The 24,365-nt window shown below is 43.3% G+C and overlaps 2 protein-coding genes across 6 annotated transcripts; one reads left to right on the top strand and one right to left on the bottom strand.

Annotated features, from left to right (window-relative positions):
- The first annotated feature begins 1,089 nt into the window (after positions 1-1,089).
- Positions 1,090-10,931, top strand: BBIP1 (BBSome interacting protein 1). 3 transcript variants are annotated; one of them, XR_012624028.1, is made up of 3 exons: positions 1,090-1,173; positions 1,263-1,480; positions 10,328-10,931. XR_012624028.1 is itself a non-coding variant. In XM_074831258.1 (2 exons), the coding sequence occupies exons 1-2, from the start codon at positions 1,128-1,130 to the stop codon at positions 1,415-1,417; spliced, it is 201 nt and encodes a 66-aa protein (XP_074687359.1). In that variant the 5' UTR covers positions 1,090-1,127; the 3' UTR covers positions 1,418-1,524. The 3 variants fall into 3 exon arrangements, 1 of the variants encoding a protein (XP_074687359.1); XR_012624029.1 differs by lacking the exon at positions 10,328-10,931 and adding an exon at positions 7,885-8,761; XM_074831258.1 differs by lacking the exon at positions 10,328-10,931 and having other exon boundaries at positions 1,263-1,524.
- PDCD4 (programmed cell death 4) lies at positions 2,160-22,556 on the bottom strand. 3 transcript variants are annotated; one of them, XM_074831257.1, is made up of 13 exons: positions 22,402-22,556; positions 18,026-18,172; positions 16,762-16,878; positions 13,159-13,455; positions 12,492-12,586; positions 9,921-10,034; positions 9,443-9,664; positions 9,077-9,174; positions 7,459-7,573; positions 6,532-6,639; positions 5,365-5,475; positions 4,241-4,380; positions 2,160-2,888 (listed from the first exon to the last, which is right to left on the bottom strand). In XM_074831257.1, exons 3-13 carry the CDS (start codon positions 16,799-16,801, stop codon positions 2,828-2,830), a joined length of 1,401 nt encoding a protein of 466 aa, XP_074687358.1. In that variant the 5' UTR covers positions 16,802-16,878; positions 18,026-18,172; positions 22,402-22,556; the 3' UTR covers positions 2,160-2,827. The 3 variants fall into 3 exon arrangements, with proteins under 3 accessions (XP_074687358.1, XP_074687357.1, XP_074687355.1); XM_074831256.1 differs by lacking the exon at positions 22,402-22,556 and adding an exon at positions 19,579-19,694; XM_074831254.1 differs by lacking the exon at positions 22,402-22,556 and adding an exon at positions 18,838-19,463.
- Positions 22,557-24,365: the final 1,809 nt, after the last annotated feature.

Below are 24,365 nucleotides of genomic sequence, written 5' to 3'. Positions count from 1 at the left end.
GTGCAGGGCACACTGGCAAACTCATTAGCAAAATCTAAAATTACAACACATCCACGACTTGGGGCGGTGCTGGGGCATCGCACCGACACAGGGACACCCAGGTGAACCCTCCCCCCGGCCCCGGCTTCGCGGCGGGGGATTCCCGAGGGAACCTGCTACCAGCGCAAATCCTCCTCCAAAAACGCAAAGCTGTTAAAGGGCGGGGGGATCTCAGGCACAGTGGTTGATCAGGTTTGGCGACATTCAAGCCCTCAGCGTTTAGAAAGACACCGGCTTTTACTACTGTTTACATTTTAAACAGTAGCATGATTCACACTGCGAATCCCGAGGCGCTGCCTGAAAATAACAATCAGAACACATATGCCCTGGCCAAGCCCGTCTGTTGGACGGTGTCTGTTGGGGGGGTCTATTTAGAAACTAAAAAATAAACAGAAAAAAAAACCCAAAAGCCCCCAGTTTCGCGGCGAGGAGGAGCGCGGGAGCGGGGGGGGAGGGTGGGTGGGGGGCAGGCGCGGGGAGCCCCGGCAGCCCCCGCGGGCGGGCAGGCAGCGGCACGCCGCGGGGCCGGGCAGGCCCGCGCAGGTTGAACGGCGCCGCCCTACCGAAGAGCCCCGGTGCGGCGGGAGGCGGGGAGCAGCCGTGGGCCGGGGCGGCCTGGCTGGGCTCTGGGCGCTCCCACCGGAGCTGAACCAGGCCGCGACCGAGCCCCAGGGGCAGCCGGGCTCCCCGTGCTGCTGCCCCCACGCAGGACGCTGCCCCGCCCGTCCCCGCGGCGGCTGGCGGAGAGCCGGCAGCCCGGCCCCGCCGCCGGGGCAGCCGCTCCCGCCCCGCCCCGGGCGCTGCCCCATCACAGCAACTACCGTTCCCGGCGGGCACTGCGCCACGCGGGGGAACTCCTCGTCCCACCGCGGCGCGGGGCGGCCACCGCGTCCCCTCGCGGACTGCAGTTCCCAGCATGCAATGGGGCACTGGAGGCGGGCGGGGCGTCAGGCGCGTGGGCGGGGCGCAGTGCAGGCAGGGAACTGTAGTTTTCCTCGCGGAAGGCGCCCCGGCTCCCTCCGCACCGCGCATGCGCATGTGGGCGGTGCCGTCGCACCGCGCCTGCGCGCCGCCGAGCGGGAGCCGCCATGCCGGAGGGGAAGGCAACGCTGCGGGAGGTCCTGCCCAAGCAAGGTACCGGCGGCGGGCGCGGCCCGGCCCAGCCCCGCAGCTGGCCAGGCCCGGCCCCGGCGCTCACTCACGGCGTTTCTCTCCCCTCGCAGGGCAGCTGTCGGTGGAGGACGCGGCCGCCATGGTGCTGTGCAAGCCCAAGGTGTTGCCCCTTAAGTCGGTGTCGCTGGAGAAGCTGGAGGCGCTGCAGCGGGCGGCGCTGGAGGCGGCGCGGCCGCCTGAGGGGGCACCGCCGCCCCGGCCCTAGCCCAGGCCCTGGCGAGGGGCGGTGGGGACCGGGCCCCGCGGTGGTCGCACCCGCGACTCGCAGGTACCGGCTTTGTAACGGATCTCGCGGATTAAAGCCTGAGCGAGCACGCAGGAGGTGCTGCTGAAACCAGGGAGGCGGGCGGGGAGGCTGCGCCTCTTCTGGCGTTTGTCTTGAAGTTCCACTTGTCGCTTTCAAGGCGAGGCTTTAAATGCGGCTTTAGCCTTGTCAAGCCCGACAGGTCTCAGAACGCTGCTCTACGGACAGGCCCCGTGGGACGACGGGCAGAGGCGAGTTACCCAGTCCCGCCGGCCTAAGAACGGCTTACCGGGGTCGCTCAGTGCTGCCGCGGTCCCGGCCCCATAACGGCTGTTCCCAGCACTGCTGAACACCCGAAATCTTAACTCAAAACTGAAAAACTTAAGGGAGCAGGAGGGGCTGCCCTGTGTTGCTGTAAGAGACTCTTCCCCAGATCCATCTTATTCTTGAAAAAGGGCTTGGCAAAGCTGCACTGTATAGACGCGTTCAGACGATCTCAGTGCCAGCCCAGATGCTCCCACGCGAGTCACTTGTTTTCAAAAACACATTTGGTAATTACTTACCATGAATTTTAATTACTCAGTGCTCTTCCACAGACTAATACAAAAGGGCAGTGTTAGATGTAAACTTAATTGCACACACTTCAGAGATCTGAAGAGTTAAATTGTTTTTTTTAAAAAAAAAAAAAGGCAGAGAGGAAAGCTTCACAAAAAAATATTTTTAATATGTTTTACCAGAACTTTTCACTTTTCCTGTTACATAGAAAAAAAGACGAGTTTGGTACATGGGGGCTAAAACCAACCAGTGTTCTCCCCTGGAACAGATTAATCTTATGACCCAACTCCATTTTCTTGAGCATTTTAAAACAAAGAAACAACTATTTTTCCTCCCAAAGCACAGTATTTCTTCAGCAGCAATGGAAATGGGATCACAGCAGCTTAACTTGACCCTTCTATAAAGCTTTATATAAATCAGTGATTTATGATGACAACACTGTCCTTGAAAGAAAGAGCGGCAGTCAGACATCAATGCAAACATGGAATGATTAGGTCATAAACATATGGCACTTAAGATAGCTTATTTGAAAGGCACCACCACAGCAGAGTGGCCAGTTGTTGTACTATATGCCCAAAGAAAGAAGTTTTCTTTCTGAAATTTATAAAACTATTTTAAAAAAACGATTTGTACCCAAAACATGTGCTCTTAAAAAAATATGAACTGTGCTAAGCAACTCTTAAAATTTTGGTATATTATATATGTGCATACATATATACATACACACACTAAAAAAAGCATGTGTGTTTGTATATATATAGATACCTATCTATTTTCCCTTTAAACTTTTAAGGCTTCAGGAGTTGGTTCTCACATTCAGTAGCTTTCCAGCTTAAGACGACCTCCATCTCCTTCACTCACAAAACGCTTTCTGCCCCTGTAAGAAAGTAGAAAGTATCTTTTCAGTAATTCAAAGTAGCATCGCTTGTTTTTTGCTTATCTATCACAGAAGAATCTTCTCTTGGTCTTGGGAGTCAAATACAAGGTCCGCAAGTTCAGCAAGATTAGCTGACGTTCTTGATCACTGATAAATTGCTTAAAATCAATCAGAATCTTACATCTGGGTTTATTCGCAAGAAGCTTTTCAAAATTTGCATTGTCAAGTGCTTTCTACTTTGCTCACCTTTTAATGTTCACATTAGCAAAAGATGCCAGTTTGAAAGCCTAGGAATGGTAGTTTTCTACCCAAAACTTAAAAGTATGTAAGCCAAAAATGCCTCTCAGCATATTAACAATAACTGAAGTATAATCAAGCTTTTGTGCAGTGATGACTTTCAACCCTCCCACACCTCAAAACTGCAAAACATTTGATACCAAGATACACACACACACCTAATTTTAAGTCCACAAATGGAGGCTGGTTTTGATAATGGCACTAACATTACAAAATCTGAATTTACCGCAAGCTGTCAAGATGGTTTAAGGAGCCTAACAAAACACCCAGACTGGAAAAGATCTCTCTAACAAATAGAATTCCTGATGCAAATTTTTTAATTCAAATTTCCTGATGCAATAGTTTTAACATCATATTTAAAAATTTACACGTATTCCCCACAGGAAATGAAACTTACTAATTGTATTGTGACCAGTGAGGAGAGAACAGAATACTCATTAGCTACAGTTCAAACAGCATTATTTATGCTGTGAATAAGTAAACAATAACAAACCAAAAGCACTACACCAACCACATGGCAGGCAGATACAAAGGGATTAGGCATGTAGAGTTTATTCCACAGAAGTGTCCTATTCCTTTTGACATAAACATTAGAATTGGTTGTCTCATCTTAGAAGTCTACTCATGCATTTGGTATGTTTAAGCCATTTTTTAAACAATTTTTTTTTCACTGTACCTGACAGTTTTCCACTGTCACCTATATGGATCATTGTGGCACCTAAATCTTCCATCTCAGTACCACACTGATCTCTACCAAGAAAATCAGCAAAACAAGAGAAGAGGTGGGCCTTTATCCTCTGGAGAGCGCACAGGCGTGCTGCCTGGAACTCACCAGAGGATTAACTTTCCTCAAGTATTTATCCCAGCCTCCACATAACGCGTTTCACATCAGTGCAGCTTCTTAATAAAATTTTTACCTGTCCAACCCTCTGTTTCTCCATCCTCCATAGTTTCCAGTTCCAATCTGTAATTCTTTGGTCATAAGACCCTGCTTTTTGTTACCTACAATGAGGACAAAAAGCAGTACCTTCAGCTATCTACAATTAAACAAGTACCTTGAAGGACAGAGATCTCTCAGTGGTTTGGAGATTATTCCAGCCTGAAAGCATTCCTCTACAAACCGCTCAAGCACAGAGTAAGAATGTGGCACATCCAGGTTAATATCTGGGATTTCACAGTAAACTCGTTCATAGCCCTGCAATGTAAGAATTTAAAAAATGATCTGGTTATTCTATGATTTTATTACAAATTTTGTAAATACTCTTCTGCAGTCAGAAGATTTATTTTTCAATATAGTTTCACGTATACTATGGACATTTCAACAAACCTAAAGCAGAGCAGCTGCAAGTCAGTGGAAAAGCCAGGTATAATACCAGCCAATAGCATGGTATTACACAACTACTTACCTACATTAAAAAAAAACTAGCTGAATTTTTAACTTCTTTAGAAGTCAGAAATTCAGACAGTACAGAATGTGTGTGTTAGCCTGGCTGCTATTGCATAGGTAGTAACACAAGGAAGGAAAGTTAATTTTTCTTCCATGTAAATGAGGAAAATGTGGCCACAAATCTCTACCACAGGAGTTCATGCAGTAAGGAAAAAATGCTGGTGACAACCAGAGATGACTTCATCACTTCCCACCAGCAGTATGGCTGGGTAAATTTTGACAAAAGTCTTTGTGTGGTACCTAGTTTGCCCTGGGGCAGAACAGCTATATTCATACCTAGAAGCAAAGTCATGGATTATTCCAACTGTGTAAAATATTAGCTGTTCTACTTTGTAATTAAGTGGGTCCTCACTGTACTTCTTCAATTACGAAGAACTACTGGATAAAAAGAAAAATTATATTTAAGAAAAATGAAGCTATATTGCAGCATTTAAATGATGAGTTTCAACCAATTACATAAAAGCAGTTGGAAATATCTGCCTGAAGATTCAAATATTCTGTACCTCAGTCCTCTATAGAACTACTGCTCAGAATTCATTTGTACTTCTTCCAGTACACGAGAAGTATTGTACATGTATCAGTGACAGACTATTTGTATGGGCAACAGAACGTCCACGGAGAATTTTAAAAAAAGTAGCATCAGCAACAGGCTACAAATAGTACTTAAAAGAAGGTAAAAACTATACAAGTTTTGGAATATCTTACCCAAAATTCTCTATATGCCACACTTACTCTTTTCATTTGGTCCATAGTAATGACAGAAGACCTCCAGAGAGATTTCAACAAATCCAGTATCATTTTGAAGGTCTTTTCTCCAGTTGACTCCAAAACCATCACAACAGCCTAAAACAAATCATGCAAGTGTTTTAACTAAAAAGAAAACAGTGGTTCAAATACATGCTATGTAAGCATATGAGAAAAAATACACATTTTCTGGAGAGACAAGTCCATTTGTTACATGCATTCACAATTTCAGTATATTATTATTTGAAAATAAAAATGATGAAAAGTTATTTAGATAAAGATAAAAGGTATAAAAAACCAGAAAGGATGAGACAAGAGTGAAAAGCATTGCCTTTCTGGCTTGGATTTGAGAGTTACATGACTATATCCATATGGTTGCTGCAGTACAGATGGCAATTATTTGTGAAATTAATTTTGTATCTATGGGGGGTTTTTTTGTATCTGATTTTAGAAGAACTTAGAAGTTTAAAATCTACAAATCTCCGTAACTCCCATCAACTAAAAGGATTCTGTTTTTCTATCATGAAGGTATTTTGTAAAAGGAGTCAATTTACTGCAAAGAAAATTTTGTAGTTTGTGGGTGTTCAGGTTTATTGGTAAACAACCATTTCCCAGTTTGGCAGATAAAACAGTACAAATGAAACAGTCTGCCAGATACAGCAAAGATTATCTTTCTCCCATATAATCTGGTTCTGAAATATCTCAGAGCTTTTACAAATGTGGTAGATTGAACAATTCCACCCTGAAAAGGAAGCTCTGTAACTAAAACAGGTAACACCCATTAGAACACCCAGGTATCAAACTAAAAGGCACCAAAACAAAGCATGGCTTTCACTGCAATTCCTCAGCAGAAGATAAACCAAGCTTTTCTTTTTCAGGAATCTATAATAATCTGAATTCAGCTATTTACCCAACAAACAAAAATTAATTCTGGTTCTTCCCAGAGTAGCAGCAGCTTACTCGTTGCACAATGTGCAACACAAACGAGTACACAAACCATTAGCTTAACATGAAAAAATAGAGTTTTCAAATAGTATCAGAACTCGCAACCTGAGCTTCAGATTCCAGTTATATTATTTGCATGGCCACATCAAAGCAAACCCAAACCTGCTGGTATTACTGATAATTACTAAAGGGACTCTGATTTCTCCTTACTTCATATACAAGTTCATGGTGAAAATGGGGTACTTCCAGTTCCTGAAGGCAACGTTCAGCTTCCAGTACATCTCCGGAAAGCAAATACTCTTTCAGCAACATATCAATCTATTGAATTTTAAAACAAACAAAAAGCCCACCACTAGTTACATATAAAATTGAAAAGCTGACAACTGTTTTGATAATCTGCAATCAACCCAGCAGCAAGTTAGTTCCTGAAACTTGCTGCCAGTGTTTTTATAAATGTAATTAAATTGAGATGTTATCAGCAACCTGAAACACAGTGTAAGCCAAATACCTATCTACAGTGTTAATACAGACACACAAGCACCAAAAACATTGCTTTGTAAGATGCCTATCACCATAAAAGGTTAATATGAGTATGACTAAGTTTATCTTCTCCCCTGAACTCCTTCTATCATCTGTTACACTCACAACTTAGAAATTAGAACGTGACCTTTTCCTTTAAACCTGCCTACTTCATAACATGGATCTCTAAACATTCCTGTTTCTTCCTCTCTCTTTTTTTGAATTATTACTGTGCTTTTAATCAGTGATGCCAAAAAATAATAAGTTTATCTAGTTTAGCCAGTTTCATCTTGGCTCTTCTAATTACTTCACCATTTTATATTGTAAGCTCTTAAAAAGCAAAGTGCTTGAAGTTTTGCTTAAAGCAAAAATAAATGTATACCTGCAATACAGAATATGTACTGGCATGTTCCCACCACTGACAAATACTACAAAATGAACAAAATTATCTACATCAGTTTTTTAAAACTACTTTATATAAATACATTTTTTAAAAAAGCCAAAACACTCAAGACATCATTTTGTTACAGGATATATGTATCTCTTCACTCCATACCAAACAAGATAAGCTTAGAGGAACAGTAAACTCTAGAGAAGAGTTCTGTAGAAGTCAGTTACCTCTTTAACAAGGTGTTTCACAGACTGCTGGCCCCCTCCTGCCCCCCACATGTTGTCTATACGCTTTCCACCCTTCGTCACACTCAGCAACACAGTAGCTCGGTCCAGTGCAGCTCTAGAAAGCAAAGTTGGTGTTTTATAAAGTTATTACAAAACTTCATTAAAAGACATCTGTAACTTCCCCCACTGCCATTCCTCTTTGGGCAAAGTGACAGATCCCTTGGAAGAGGTCAAGGTTAGCAACGGCACAGGGTCATCTGGATCCAGAAGCCAGCAAGGTAGCTCCCCACATCCTCTTTGGGCCACCTTTACACTTTTGGTTACACCGTGCTAAGGACAGGTAACAATCCTGTGACGGTAGCAGATCTGAATCATCAATGCAGAAGCCAAAACATCTTCACAAGAACTTAATATTTTTTTATGCAGAGATGGATTGTATCTGGGCTCCTCCGAGAATGCAGCTTGGCATGTGTATCTCAAAAGAGGCTTGAGCTGCTTCCACACTGAAGAACAGCTTTTCTACTGAAATACTGTTTTCTGTTTGGGTCTAAAGAATTATGAAGCCTTGAGAATTTAAGCCAAAACAGCACTTCAGAAGGCAAATAATGCAGTTGCAAAAAGATGGCGTGAACTAGGGAAGCTTGCCAGTTCGTTGAGAAAAGAATGAAAAAGGAAGTAAGGTGAAAAAAAGTCTCAGATCCAGTTAAGCACCATCCATCTAAAGAAGGAACAGTTATCTCAATCCTCATACTGGGGGCTAGCCAATAACAGTAACTCTCTTCACCAAGATTTAACAAGCAGAAAAGACTGGCCAAGAAACAGCAAAGGCAGCTAAGCACCCTGGATGTGCAGTATGCAGGCTACAATCCTTCAAATCACGGGAGACATTCGTATAACTGACAGATGATTTTCACAATTCGAATGCTCAAGTTAGGCAGCTAAGCATTTCCCTTCCTTCTCAAAGTACCCAACTATAATCATTACAAATGGAACTTTTAGAAGCTAGAAGAGTTCAGCACCTCAGTATCAAGCCTGAAACATACACTTAAAGGGAAACAATAATAAAACATGGCTAGTTATTAACATGTCTCTGTCAGAGATTGCTCCTTTAAACTTCCCACCCTGACATGGAAAACAATTACACTTCTTGATGAATAAAGCATTACAGAGAAAGTCTGGGAAAGCTTCAAACCTTTATACGGCAAAACAGTTAATCCCTTGTGTATTTCACAACATATTTACAGCAGCTGTCCTGATGCTATATTTACTCATTAATCACATTAAAGCTTTTTCTAAAGACAAAGCTTTCTATAATCACTTCTTGTTTCAGCTAATTTTTTTCACCCTCAAACATAAGCTGGACAACAAACCTGACAAACTGAACTCAAATGGATTAATACATTTTTCAGGCACTTTCCATATTTCTCCTCTGACCAGAGTCATTCTGAACTTTGTTGTTCTCACTACAGTTTGTGGGTTTCTTTTGTATCATTTTAAATTAAAAAATAAGACTTTATAGAGAACCTCATAATTTATCCTGAAGTCCTAAATTCCTGATCATCATCTTTGGCATCTGGAATAGAAAAAACTGTAGCTATATAGAAAGCAAGAAAGTTACCGAGCTTGGACACAATCCACAGTGCCTTTGTAGCCATCTATGTAGGTACTGCTTAGAATCCCATCTCCAACAGCTCTAGCAATAAACTGTCCCACCAACTGCAACAAAACAGAAGCATTTTTAATTAAATGTTGAATTTCAAAGTAGTTCTAAGTAGACAATTATAACGTGCTTGGTTTTCAGATTTTATTTAAATGAGCCATCTCAAAGTGAAAACATAGCCTGGGAAATTGGTAGGGGATTACGGACAGTAAGACAAATCCATAGATTTCAGAATACAGAGTCTATTTCAGTTTACTTGATCAATTTTAGTAACAATTTAAAAGAAAAAGCTTTGACTACTAGCATAATACTTTACAAATGTACCTGTGGTGCCCTGGGAGAATCCAACACTAATTCAGGTAGTTCTTTAAGCAATCTATCAAACGATTTTTCCACATCAGTTTTGCTTACTACTGTCCCGCAAAGGTCGGAGATCAGCTTAGAGGTCATTTCCCTGTGACTAGCCTTCCCCTCTAATGCCAAGGAAACAGCCAGCACTGGCACACTGTATTTCATTTCACCAAGGTTTAAATTCTTCAGCATCTCCTAAATAAGATTTGAAAAACAAAACAGATTAAGATTTCATAACTTTTATTATACAGATATATTACAAATATACTTATAAACTTGTATTTTTACATATATGCTTCTGCTCATGTAATGAATATAACTGCTTAGGTATTCTTACTGAACATTTCTTGCCAACATCTCTATACACTCATTTCCAGCTAGCAGTTGCAATTCCCTTGTATGCTACAGGTTTGCCCCCTAAAATAAAGAAGTAAAAATGCATGCAACATACCGAAACTTCGTTAGTATCTCCATGTTCAAAATACTCCTGTATGATTGGTGTTAAAGTTTTTTCAAATGCTCTTTCATCCAGAGGTAAAACTACTGTTTCATAGACACAGTTCTCCTATTTTAGAAGACAACAAAAGCATATACCCTTTTGTAAACAGTACTGTCTCCTCTTACATCTTATGCAGTGCTAATAGCATCAAAATGTATCTTCTAAATCCCTAATGCTTTAGTCTTTGTAGTCAGTATTCTGCCAGAGAACATCAGATAGTGTCTCTACCATTAAAGTGTGGACAATGCTGGCTAAATATCATGCTTCTTATATTTTGAATTTACTGTTAGCTGAATTCAACTGAAAGGCTGAATTTACTGTTTCAACGATGGTAAACACTCCAAAAACTCTGTTCCTAGGATTCTGCTGACACCACATGAACGCAGAGATCAAGTACCCATGTGCTACATACTAAAGGGAGACCGACAGCAACTCCTGCCCCTGCCCAGCAGTTGTCTGTGCCACAGCACAAGATTTAACTTTCAGCACCTTCCCCTGCAAGTGGCACTCCAGTCCCCCACAGCAAGCCTGTCCGTTTTCCCTCTCCCTTAGTGACTGCTGACCAGACAGGCGGTAGCACATACAAATCAGAGAAAAGGCATTTTCAGAATATTTGTGAGAGAAGACATTCCCTAAGGGGAAAAAAGAATCACACAGCAACTTCCTCCTGCGTAACGTGGTCCTGCAGAGTTCCAGCACAACCAGATCTCCCCACCATAGTTCAGTTCCCTACTCCTCAGACTACTGAAGTAACATGCAGAGCAATACCACATATCACAGAAATCCAAACAAAGTTTTCCAACTAAGGCTTATTGGAGAGGAGCTTTCCATGAGCAAGTACAGCTGAAGCCCCGAAGCCTATCCTTCCATCACATCACTCTCTGTTTATAACCTTAGAAAAGCTAAACATATGGAAGTTCCACAGAATATTCATTCTTCATTAAACTTTCTTTTATGCACTCATCAGCTTCATTTTTAATAGCTGTCTTTCTTACTGTAAAGCGTTGAGTTGCAGGGAAAAAACTGATACTGGAAGGTTTTGATATTCCCACATGCCATCCTCTCAGCAGCTGTGGCTACAAGCAAACCCCTGCTCAAAGGACACCACCATCACTCTGCTTATGGTATACAGAATTTACTTACAGTCTCACAATTGTATTGATCTCAGAGACTTTCATAATCTACGTTTGTAATCTCTATTTCCTTTCCTCAGCGATTTAATGTTAACTACCCTTTGCCCAATGAGCTTTAGGGTGGTTTTTTTCTTCCTGATAATATGGCTGTAGGGTACAATCTTCCACAACATATTCTAAATCACAGAATCACAGAATCATCTAGGTTGGAAAAGACCTTGAAGATCATCCAGTCCAACCATTGACCTAACACTGACAGTTCCCAAATACACCATATCCCTCAGCGCTCTGTCGACCCGACTCTTAAACACCTCCAGGGATGGGGACTCCACCACCTCCCTGGGCAGCCCATTCCAACGCCTGACAACCCTTTCTGTAAAGAAATGCTTCCTAATAGCCAGTCTAAACCTTCCCTGGCGCAATTTGAGGCCATTACCTCATGTCCTATCACTTGTTACTTGGTTAAAGAGACTCATCCCCAGCTCTCTGCAACCTCCTTTCAGGTAGTTGTAGAGGGCGATGAGGTCTCCCCTCAGCCTCCTCTTCTCCAGACTAAACAACCCCAGTTCCCTCAGCCACTCCTCGTACGACATGTGCTCCAGGCCCTTCACCAGCTTCGTTGCCCTTCTCTGGACACGCTCAAGTGATTCAATGTCCTTTTTGTAGTGAGGGGCCCAAAACTGAACACAGTAATCGAGGTGCGACCTCACCAGTGCCGAGTACAGGGGTAAGATCACTTCCCTGTCCCTGCTGGCCAGGCTATTTCTGATGCAAGCCAGGATGCCATTGGCCTTCTTGGCCACCTGGGCACACTGCTGGCTCCTGTTCAGCCGGCTGTCAATCAACACCCCCAGGTCCCTCTCTGACGGGCAGCTCTAAATAAATACATGTAAACAAAATATCCAGGCTATCAACTACGCACTAGTTTGAAGTGTTTATACCAAGTAGATACAAGACATTGGGAGGGTTGGGAATACAGAGAAGAAAAATCCATAAAGGATACTGTCCCCTACTAAACTCTCGACTTTCTCAAGTCTCTCTGGCGTTTTTAACATGGTGCCTGTTTGCAATATAGAGCAGCACTGCAACATTCACCTCCATGGGATACGGCAGTGAAGAACACACCTGGGAAAAGGCGCCTAGTCTGCTGCCTAGTCTGGCACAGAAGGAGGGCTCATGGGGTAAGATTTCTGAGTATTACACTGTGACACTTCTACACCAGTTGTCTTTAGCCAATGATCCATTTTTGAATAGAAAAGTGAGCATTTAATACATCCAGGCTGACATTCACATAACTCATAAGGTCAATCCTCCATTAACATAAGTATCACAGCAACTGCAATCAATAAAGGAAATAAAAACCAACACTACAAAGAGATTATTTGCCTACCTGGTCATCATCATAATTAGGATCCTTAATATCTACTTCTTCCACATCATACACTTGACCTGGTGTTCCCCAAACTCCTTTACCACCTGCTCCACCTGGTAAAATACAGGACAGTAAGCAAGAACCGCCAGTTTACAAAGAATACTTCTGAGTTCAACCCAACTTCTTTCACTTAGGAGTGATCTATCACCGTTTGTGCCCACCTCCTGACTCGTAACAATATATGCTGAAAAGGGTGTGTTTTATGGCTGTTCCCACTTTAGCAACCAGTCTTTTCATCACTTTCCAGTAAGATACTAGAAACAGTATGAAACTGCACAAGAATTACTGGAGGTTGAAACTGTACTTTCAAACATAACCATGGTTTATGCTTGTATTAATAACAGTCCTGTGAACCACCAACATTTCAAATTTGTGCGTGAAATTTGCTAAGAAAAGGTACTTACCTTAAAGACAGAAATTAATTGATGATACACATATAAAATTTTCTGATAAAAATGCCGCCTACTATTAGCTCCTACTGCCACCTACTATCTAACATAAAGAACCAAACGTCTGCACAGAGATTGCAGTTTATGAAAATGATTCCCAGTAGAAAAAAAACACACACAACTGTGTTTTGGACAGAATCTTTAACATTCTACTCTCTTCACTCAGCTACACCAACCTTTCTTTGGTAGACCTCTTCCCTTTCCAGACCGGGATCGCCTGTCCAGGAGTTTCCCCTTTGGGCTTGTTGGTACAACTCCAATCTTCAGTGTCTCTCCATTGTCACTAACAGAGTCTCCTCTCCCAGAATCTCTAGAAGAATTTTTCCTCAACCGTCTCTTTGCTTTAGCATTTATTTTGGCTTCAGTAATTGACGTTGCAGGAATCCAATTTCCATTGATTTCAGTTTTTCTTTCCTCAGACCCACCATTTTCTTCATCACCAGAAAATGGAGCATCACTTAGATTCTCAAGTTCTGGAAAAGGAGACAGAGAAAAAAAATCTGTTAATAGTTTTGAACAGTTTTGTATTAGAATACCAAAGCACATAGCATTTAAAAAGGATTACAACATGAAATAGAACTCTTATTTCCAGTAGTGTTAAGGCAAATGATGTTGTTTTTAAAATACTTCTACACATCACAGTAATAAGGAGTTCCTTATTCCTCTGCACAAACTATCCACAATCTAAACAGAGCATATGTCGAGTTGGAAAGCAAACGAATAAACCATTCATAAACAGGTAAACCACAGAAAACCACACCCTTGTTAAACAAAAACTATCAGAACTCCTCAGTGCGTAAGATCTAAGTGCCTTGTTCTCACTCCACCCACTCATCTCTTGATTTAGAAACAAACAAAACTGCCAATACAGTAAATTCTGTACGAACTCACTAATGTTAACAGACTAGTCACTGAAGTGAAATTAATTTCCCAAATCATCAACCAAGATTCCCCTCATTCAAAGAATTTCAAACACAGCTCACCAGCTGAAAAAGCAATAATTTAGACTTACAAGAATACAAAAACATCGCTTTTATTTTTTAAAGTTATGGGGGGGAAAAGTGCCATTTAATACAAAGCCTGGAGAGTTGGGTCATTAAGACTCATAAAATAAAGTCTTCTGAAAAAGTGTGATCTCCTCTATGGACTGCCCCTCACTGTAGCTCTGTCAAGACTGTTTCTGAAATGGCCACAGTTTATTCCCCAGAGCAATCACATATAATAGGTAACTAGCTTTGTTTCATACTCAAAAAAATCTCTCACAACTCAAGGATCTGTAAATGTCTCAGAGCACTGGGAAGTGCAGTAATTCCACTCTTTCAGGAAGTTAATGCACAATTAAAATTTGGATCTGAAGTCTTTTATTTCACAAAGTTAGGATGTCCCCCACCTGAGCTGTATGGTTCAGCAGAATGTCTGAGAGCATTATGAGCAAAAGCCTTCCTAAGTTCTTCCCCTTCTTAACCCATCAAGATAAAAAAAGCACCTGGGGACCTATTTACATTCCAGTTAGTGCGCTGCACTCCCTGCAAACTGGGACATACACATGTAAAGGGAACAGCCTCAGCTCTCTGTTACACACTCCTCCTTTTCCTGAGGATTCAGTAGAGCCTCCAAAGATAAAACCTGTAGCCCCAACCCTAGGGAGTTCAACGATGAGGCACACAGAAGAGGCTGCTTTTCCAGCTGTGTCAAGACTGCTTTACAGATGCTGTAAATGAATATGCCAAAATATGAAGAGTATTTTAAATTTGTATTTTAACTTAGCTGAATGTATTACTTCACCATTCCAATACATTCTAATTAGCAATGTTCATTTGGCAACGCTTCTCAGAACTGTATTTTTTCAATTCAAAACAGGTTCATAAAAAATTGTTTTGAAAGCAAAGTGCACCAATAAAACATTCCCAGCCTCAAAGTATTTACCCATATCAAAGAGGATACTACACTACAAAATGAAAAAAGTTTGATGCAACTGCCTTCTTTGTGATCAAAGAAATAACATTTAGGTACTAGTGTTCACAGATGTAAATGCTATAGCTAAACAATAATGCAGCCATTCCAGTCTAAGCTTCATCTTTCCACTCATTACTCCCACAAAAGCATTTCTTTTATGCTTGCAGCATGCTAAAAAAGAAAAGTCCAGGAGAAGGTTCCCTACAACAAGCTTTCTCAGTTTGCCTAACATTTTAATAAAACAATGAGAGATTTGCATAAAGCTAGCAAAAGGGAAAAAAAGCAAAACCAAACAGAACAGGTTTCCTTCCTCTCATTCCCCAGGGAGACCCCATCAGCACAACCAGCTCATCTCAGACAAATGAATTTAAATTCTACTTCATGTCCACTCCTCCATGAATGTCTTCAGTTTAGACCTACAATCTGGCTGTGCAGGAACTACACTCTTCAATGACCACTTCTTCCTCGGTTTCCAAAGAAAACAGCCAGTCCTGAATCTGACGACTTAGGATAAAAGGGGAGGCTACAGTCCAACCTCCTTACATAATCCTGATCTCAGGCTCGAGACTAAAGGAAATCCTCCACAGGAAATACCCAATCTGTAAGACTTAATATTTCTCACTGTGTTACTAAACTGGTTTTTATGTAACACTATCGCTTCCAGCAATCTTTCTCCATGCTATGATGGACTGGCCCTCCACTAGTAGTTAGGCTGAAAAAACAGGCTAAACAGATATACTAGTTTTCAACAGTTTTCTAAAATAATTTTATAAAAAGTACATTAAAAAAGATGCAGATCTTCCTTTCAGCTTCTCATTTTCACACCATATAACGTATTCATACACATATATAAGCAGTAACAGAACAGTGTTCTGTAAACTTCAAGACTTTGCTTACTATATATTCAGAAGTTATCCAAATTTATCTTGTTACCCTGCTATTAAGCCTAGCAGGCACACTTAAACTCTGTGCTTTTATGGTGCAACCTTAATTAACAAAGCATTCAGCAAGGACTTACCTACACACAAATTTCATTTGACCAAAGAAGGTCAATTTAGATATCTAGCAGTTTCCCACCTATTATCCAAATATAATTTTAAAATGCTGATAGCAATGTATCTTGTACATTAAACTAATTTTGGTTTAAAATAAGAGGTCATGCAGAACATGTTGGCCCTTCAACTGCATTACATACCATCTTAATATATATACAATTTTTTTCAGGAGAACACTTAAAACCTACAAAAACTCCTTGGTATAAAAAGGTCAGTGCAGATCACAACCTTTGGAAGACACAGAAAACAACATGAAACTGTGTTAACTTGACTGCATCATAAAACACATCTGTGATATGGACAAACAGTCAATTTTAGGGCAGTCTTTAACACATATTTGGTAAATTTTTCCCATGCCAGCCCACTTCCAGTCAAGCCTTTCATCATTTGTTTCCTCTAATTTTAAACTAAACAGCTACATAAAAGCAGAATTTATACCTCTCAAATGCACCTACACATTTCGATTTTGAGCTTATTCTTTTTTTTACACCAGCACTACTGGAATTCAGATAAGGAGTCCAGAGTCACTATTATTTAGTAAGTTAAAGAAATGTTAACTTTATGATTTTACCAAATTTTGAAATAAATGTAATCAAGCAGGATACTATGATATATAATTGAAAGGACTATTCTGTAAATTTTTGATGAAGATTTTTTTTTTTTAACCAGTACTGTTAAAAAATTAACAGGCAATACAGTTTTTCTACAGCGAACCCTTCAGGTCAGCTAAGCAATTCTAAGTAAAAAAGTACTGAATATATTACTTACCTGTTGGGGTAATATAAACGTGCTCCTTTTCTATTTCCATAGTTGCTTAACAGAACTGACCGTGAAATGTAAAGTCTTAACGTTTTCCCTTCAAGGCCTTCCACAGAAATGGAGAAGCTTAGGGGAAGAAAAGCACTAGATCAAACCTTAAAGAAGTAAAAAGCTGCAAAGGCTTCACTCACAAAATACAATGCAAAACTGTTTTTTTTTTAAAGTTATAATTAACTATCAGTAACCACTGAAAAGATCCTGGGAAGGTAAATGGTGTAACATGAGACAGCACCACCCTCAAACACATCTATCTAAGCCTTGATGTCTTGGCAGCTGTCAGTTCTGTTGCTTATAAAGGAGGCACCAGGATAAAACCCGTTATTTTAAGGGTACAAGCCCTTCGTATGCAGCTTTTTTTAGTTGATAAAAGCCACCTCTATCAACTTAGACTGTCCTGTTCTGCGAAGTGGTTATCTATGTGAGCATACAATATCAGTATTATAATTGCATTCACAAGAGAAATATTTTTCAGGTGAATTATACTGATAAAATGGTACCAATTTATCGAGTTCAGACAGGCCCTTAGAAGACAAGCTATTTTTTTGTTCCTCCCCTCAGGGACACAGCTTTTATATTTTACTGTACGTGTACATACAGCTGTCAAGCTTTCACATCTGTGCTTCTGCACCCTTCAAACTCTCCTTAGAACCACCATTCAATCTGCAAGGGATAAAGTTGAACACTTCTCTTTTTCTGCTACTCTCTTTCTCCCTCTTCCCAGCAGCTGCTATTCTACAAACCACCCCATGTCACTGTGAAAGAGATGGCATCATCCATCTTTTTTTTATGTCTGCAAAAATTTAAGCAGCTCCAGAATCCCCCATACACTTTTTCACCTACAAGATTTTCACAAATCACTTCGTAGTCCTGTGAATTCAGTGGCTTTTTTTTCCCCTTTCTCATCCTTTGCTGCCCTGAAAACAGCTTACCGTTGAGTAGCAAGATTGTGACACCAAACGACAGCACTCCCTTCCCCTTTTCTTCTCTCCCCTTGTTTTCCCCTCTTATGCCCACTCGCCTCACCACAGACCATTAACTGCAAATGATTCATCACAGACCGTTGGCAATAAAGAAACTCTGGTTTAGGGCACAGCATCAAGCTGTCATGATCTTGCATTTCCTAATGTAAACCCAAACAGTTAACAGCTTTGTGTCACAAGAAGTCCTCCCTGCCCCACACCATTTTTTTAGATAAACGTTTTTTCTGAGTTACCTCAATCAATCATTCAGGAGTTCTCAAGTGTTCCCAGTCACTGTTGGTTGAGAGATTATTTGTATGGATCTCAGCCTAATCTGAGCAAACTACCTTGTAAGAGCCGTTTTATTCTTCCTAGTGGAATGTTCCATCAGTTGTCCACCTCTTTGAAAAAGAAGACAAAGGACAAAACCTGTATTAAATAACAATCACGACTTTCATCATTCGTAATCAAGTCCTAAATTTCAAGTGGAGAAATTCTTTTTTCCATATAGGAACCCTAGTTGAAACTCTCCACCTATGGCCACATAATAAATAGCAACACAACTTCCATATGGTGTCTTTTTGAGATTCAGCACCCTGCTTTGTTTGTAACGAGGATGATGGAATAACTGAGCTTTACAATTCATGTTGTCATACTGATCAGGAGACACACTCTCAGTTTAGCAATGCACCCTCTCACTAACTCAAGCCAACAGGTCTGCTGGAGTTTCAGGATGCTGGTATTTATCACTGTATCCAAAAAACTTTATATTTTGCAGTTATACCACACAGTACTACCAATCAACTACAGAACACCGTTTGAAAACCTGCATTAAAAACATCAAATAACCCCAAAACGTTATGTTAGATGTAATAATACAGGAACAAAATGAACAGAAGTAAATTTAAGCATCTGCAAAACAAGAACGCTGAGAGAGATCTCAAGATTAATCAGTGATACAAACAGTACTTTTACAGTAGTTCAGCAGATAAGGGTACTTGCTAAGTCACTGAAAACCACCGGTAAGATATGCTCAGCTACATGCAGACATTGTCTCTGTACTCACCACCACTGCGTGTACTTTATTTAAATAAGCAGTTCTACCCCAGGGGGTGAACAGCAGCAGATTAACCTTTAGGAACACACGCTGCAGAAGAAAGCTTCCAAAACTTCTCAAGACCTTACATCTACGCAAAACATCCCTGAAGAACTTCCACACGACTTGCACGACTTTTCTCTTCCCCCTAACTTAAAGCGCACACTCCTCATCACCACAGCTTTGGAGACCTGCAAACGCCAGCTGTTACTCTGCAGCCACAAGCAAAAACAGCCAGGTAAGACCTGGCCACCCCCACAACACCCCTGCCGCTGCCAGAAATCAATGGCGGAGCAACTCCGGCCCTTAAAAAAGGGCGTGACGGAGGGCTGAAGGCCGGTGGGAGCACGGCTGGCGCGGGGGCCTGCCGCCACAGGCTCGCACGGCGGGACAGGCCTGGCAGCCCTGGACCCGGCCCGGCGGCCGAGGCGCACCCGCGCCTCACGGGATGTGCCCTCAGCACCGCTCCCACCGCCGGAAGCGGCGACGCGGGGCTCGCTGCGCAGCCAAGCCCGGCTGCCACCGCCGAGGGACCGGAGGCGGCGGGGCAGCGAGCGCGGGGCGGGGGTCAGCGGCTCCTCCCGGCGCCAACCGCCCCTCAGCCAACGCCCGCGGCCTGGCCGCCCGTCACGCGCCACGCGCCCCGCGGGGCCGCCGCGCCCGCCGGTTGCAGGCAGGGGTCCCCCCGCGCGCCGCCCGCGGGACCGTTACCGGCGGCGGCGCCCCGCGTGCCCGGCCGCTCCGCGCCGCTCGGCCCCGCCCCCTGGGCCGCGCGCGCCCCTGCCTGCTTGTTTTTGTTTTCTTCCCCCCAGCGACACGGCCGCCAGCGGCGCCGCGGATTGGCTAGCTCCCGCCCGCCGCCGCAACCAATCGGCAGGCGGGGATGCCGGTGGGCGGGGCCAGGAGAGTGTTCAGCCCTCAGGAAAAGGAGTGAGGGGGAGAGGGCGACACCATCTCGGGCGCGTTGGCGGGGAGGGGGCGGGAAGGAGCCATTCGTGCGGGGAGGGGAGGCGGAGGGGGCCGGGCCGTTGTCCCGTTGTGCGGCGGCGGGGGCTGGCGGCGGCCCGGCCGGCTGAGCGCAGCGAGCAGCGCCGCCGTCACGGGGGAGCGTGGGGTGAAGGAAATACCGCGGTGCGTGAGGGAGTCGGAGAGACTCCTGCATGCAGCGCTGCCGGCTGCAGGCCCTCAGGCGCGTACCGGCCCGCTTGGGACGTCAGGCCTGGTGGCTAAAATAAAGCTGGTTTACGCTCTCTGTGTAGGCCTTGGGGGCTATCGCACACACACCAGACCAGCAACTTCCATTTCCCTGTCTAACATACCCCAGTCTGCTCGCAAAAGTGCACCAGGTCATCATTTCCCGACTTCTTAACGTTTAGGAGGATCATTAGCATTAACTGGCAATACCTTTTGATCGGTTTGGGGTTAGATCTGAAACGACAAACGCTGGGATGTGGGAGAACGGTTGTACCCAGAGATGATGTGAGGGGATGGGCAAGTGTTTGCAGATCCAGTGACTGAACCGGACTGGGAAGACAAGAGCCCTGAGTGCGCTGGCAGCACGGACAGCTGTGGAAACCTTGACAGCTGTGACTGCCTCCTCTTCAACATTGTCTCCTCCTTTAATTAGAAATCAATTTTCTTTTCTGAAGCAAAACCATCAGAAAAATAATGTATTACCTCTTCTTTGCACTGCTCTCAGCTAACATGGGGGTTTCAGACCTTTTGCTCCCTCTTCACCCAAGACCCCTCTCTTTACCTTCTCTTCAGCATTGGGTGTCACAGCACAGGGGTTTAGGCGGGGACTGGGAAACACCACAGCTGCCTCAGAGCTGGCAGACAGGCTTCCTACTGATCAGGCAACCGACAGGTAAAAGGTGCTGCAGCCACCTTCTCCACTGCTGAAACTTTTTAACACAGCGCAGGTTTAGGATTGACAGCTAAACCATGCATATCCATCCACAGCCTTCCAAACTTTCTGCCTTATTTTAGTTTACACTGACCCTGTTTATTCTATACAGCTGCCCGAGGCCAGACACCTAATTAAAGATGATAGCCTTCTTTCATTGTCATGTATTTTGACTCCATTCACAATCTCTCCTAAAAACCCATCTAACATTTTATTTTCTCTCTGTTATTTGTCACTCCGGAGAACTCAAGCAATAGCAGCCCAGTGCTGTGAGGGAAGCCAACACAGATCCCTTCTGCTTTAGTAGTTTGGCATTGCAGGATTTTTCAGCTGCCAGCAAGAGAATCCTCCTCAGTTAATAGGTTATGACTTGACTTTTGTAGGTTTTTTACATATTTTTCCAGTATAATTCGACTCCAAATCAGTGTACTTTTGACCAAAATAAAAGCCAAACTTTCCTTATGTAAAAGCCTCTGAATTAATTTACTGGCCCAGCTCTGCATGAATCATCAAAACTAGGTTTAAGAATTAAAACAACTGCAATCTGTTAAAAGAATGTGCAGCACGATTGCTGTATTTTTCATGATAAATACTTTCCCTATCAGACAAATGACAGAAAGAAAATCTTGGTCATGAAGACACTACAAACATTTTCAAGTCAGGACAGTTCAGCATGCTCACACAAGACTTTTTTTCACGTGCAACCTAGAGGCAGCCTCAAAAGATGTTGTTTTCCCATCAATCAAAAAATAATTTCTAGTTTGCTCTTTGCACCTCCACTGACTAGCATGTACCAAGCAAACCACTACAGTGTCATCACTGAGATTTGGAAAATAAACTCTAGCTATTCACATAGATCATGGAATTCAGCTTCCCCTGCAAGACAGAAGAGGGGCTTTAAAGAAATTTTTCAGTGAAGAGGAAAGAGGTGGCAGAGAAACTGAAACAGTAGCCAGAACCTGCACAGGAGAAGATGCCACTAAATACCACATCAGTACATCATGCCAATTACACATTTTTAAAGCACTGTGGAAAACTGCTGGAGGATTTTCTGGTAAAATTTCAGACTGGATCACTTCCAAGAGGCCCAAAAGCTCGGTCAGTAATCAAAAGAAGATGAAACCGTCCGGCACACCTCCAGACAAGAAAATGGTGTGGTTTTAGTTTCTTCTGCTGAATGTCTCTATTAGCAGCTGGGTTATCAATCAATGAAAATCTCGTCTGACTGCACATACTTTCTGATTTCTAAAGCACTGTGACCTGAAAAAGGGCTGATGTACATGAAAGATTATTTGTATTTTTCCATTGCACCAGCCGGTCTGCTAAAAGATACTGCCTATTTTTGCCTTTCTAACCTCAAAACCACCTGCAATATTTAAAAGACAGCTGATCACATGCTGATCTCTGAGCTGTAGAAACCTGCTTGCTCCCTCCCGGCCCCCCTCCCCCAGCCACTTTCATAGCAAACATACCACCAAAATCCCCATAAAAACAAAAGCGCAGGATTCCTCCTCCCATAGAAAAAAAGCCCCTCTTTTGACCGTTTCTGGCCAATTTGCAGCTCGAGGCAGCAGCTTGAGGCTGTGCAGCTCAACGCCCGCTCCCCGACACCTGCGGCCGGGGGTTACCTGCGCCCAGGACCTCCGCCACGCCGACTGCGCCAAGCGGGGACCCGCCGGCCGCTACCGGGCCCCTCCTGCGCTTCCACCCCTAGCGCCACCGATCACCTGCAGCGAAATGCTTGCACGGAGGCAAGCAGGCCACTTTCTAGCCGCCTTCCTTCCTTAGAGCCTGCTGGGTTGTTTTCAAACTCTCCCCTCCCTTTCTCACATGCTGGCCAAGCCCTCCCGTAACACCCAGGGGAGGAATCCATTGGCTGAAGTTCCCCAAAACGCGTGGAGCAGCCCTTCCCCCCCCCCCGTCCGATGTCTAGTGCACAATAGACACGGCGTGTCTCCAGGCTGCCCTGGCCAGTTCGCTGCCGGCCTTTGCTTTTTTCATCAAGGTTTATCTGAGCTGTAGCTGGGGTGACTCATGTAGGTCGTCCGGCCTCAGCACCAGAGAGAGCAGTGAACAGCAGAGAGAAGTTGTGTTGGGTTAGAAACATCGCAGAGCGTTTTCGTTGCGCTCCCCACTGCGGATTTTTCAAAGTTTTACTTTCTGTTTTAAATATTTTCGATAGGCAGCATCTGTGCTCCTGACACCTCAGCAGTGCTGTTTGATTACAATCGAGTCTGTTACTGTGTCACTTGGAATATAAATTTCCACACATAATGCAGACAGCAAAAATATATCATATCTGTTAAATCAATCTGCTCTGTTCAGTTGCCTGTCTCTTGGCCTTCTGCTTTCTCTTCTTTCAGCCTACTTTTATTTTTGCATCTTCTGCAAAGGTGCCTTCATAAAATGAACTGCAAGCACAGCAATCCCATTCTTCATCAGGAGCGTCAGCTCCAGGTTGAAAGGATACTAAAACACGCCTTCGCTTTTTTTAATGCTCAGTAATTAGAGTTGCTTTTGAACATCCTCCTGCAGCTCCGTCGGTGAGCTGGGAACGGGGCTGCGCTGTGTGTGCAGCGCCTGTCGAGGCTGGGCACCCTGGGGAGGTGGAGGGGTTTTGCCTGAGCATGGAAACTGAAGTGTCACCCACTGCGATGGCTTTGGATAAACACTTTCCAGAACCACATCTTTCCTGTCTCTATCGTGGCTTTCCAGGACTGGCCCCTCACATGGCACGAAAAGCCTTCCCTCTTCATGTTTCTGAGTACGCCCTTCTGGCAGAAGCGTTAGAATTGGGTTTGCTTTGTAAAACTGTTCCAGGCATGTCTCCTCTGTGCTGCAGTTGTCATCTGTTCATTCTTGCCTTAACAAAAGGCAATCATGCATCTGAAAAGACGCTTTACTGGAAAGGGCTGAATTTGTGAAATGTGCAGAAAAATGGGAGTACTTGATTTAAGAGTTCCAGACAGTGAGTTCATTTAAAAGCTAACAACCAGAAACACAAAGTACCGCCTTTACCTCAGAATAATTGTCCTTTTCTACTGGTTTACTGTGGGAGAAAATCTTAGGGAGCCATTTATTAAAACAAGGTGTGTTATTGCCTTGTAATTATTATTTGACAAGCTGAGGTCCCGTGATTAATAAATCATGTGCCTGCTTTTTGTGTGTGTATAATCACATGCTCCATATTTATATTGACAGAGGGTTACAGAATATTTACCTTTGTGCATAGGACTGGCAGGAACTTCTGTGCTACCAGGTCTTCTATCACAGGCACTGTGTGATATAATCCTTTTCATAAACTTATCAAGTTCTGTCCTCAGAGTGATTTAATATTTTGCATGCACGACTGCAATGGGGGGGCTATTCCAGAACCACATTTTCAAATGGTTAGTAACGCTCTTCTAACCAAAACATCTAATGCCTCTTTTTGATTATTTATTCTGTACCAGCACTGGCCCTTAGCACCATCAGCTCTTCCCTCTCCCTTCTTGGGAGTATTTGCGCAGAGAAATCCTCCTGTTCTCAGCATTCGCTTTGCAAAATGAAGCAAGATAGCCTCTCCTTGAGCACACCCCGGCCTTCGCTACAG

Source organism: Strix aluco, chromosome 7 (assembly GCF_031877795.1).
Source record: "Strix aluco isolate bStrAlu1 chromosome 7, bStrAlu1.hap1, whole genome shotgun sequence".
Taxonomy (NCBI): Eukaryota; Metazoa; Chordata; class Aves; order Strigiformes; family Strigidae; genus Strix; species Strix aluco.
This window is presented reverse-complemented; position numbering and strand designations above follow the sequence as displayed.

Bases quoted from the DNA above. Each gene is read 5' to 3' on its own strand.
- BBIP1 (XM_074831258.1), top strand. From the start codon at position 1,128: ATGCCGGAGGGGAAGGCAACGCTGCGGGAGGTCCTGCCCAAGCAAG. The intron at 1,174-1,262 runs GTACCGGCGGCG...CTCCCCTCGCAG, and splicing joins GGAGGTCCTGCCCAAGCAAG to GGCAGCTGTCGGTGGAGGAC.
- PDCD4 (XM_074831257.1), bottom strand. From the start codon at position 16,801: ATGGAAATAGAAAAGGAGCACGTTTATATTACCCCAACAG. The intron at 13,456-16,761 runs GTAAGTAATATA...CTCCTTTTCCAG, and splicing joins CGTTTATATTACCCCAACAG to AACTTGAGAATCTAAGTGAT. The intron at 7,574-9,076 runs GTAACTTTCTTG...TTTGCTTTCTAG, and splicing joins GTGGATTGTGTCCAAGCTCG to AGCTGCACTGGACCGAGCTA.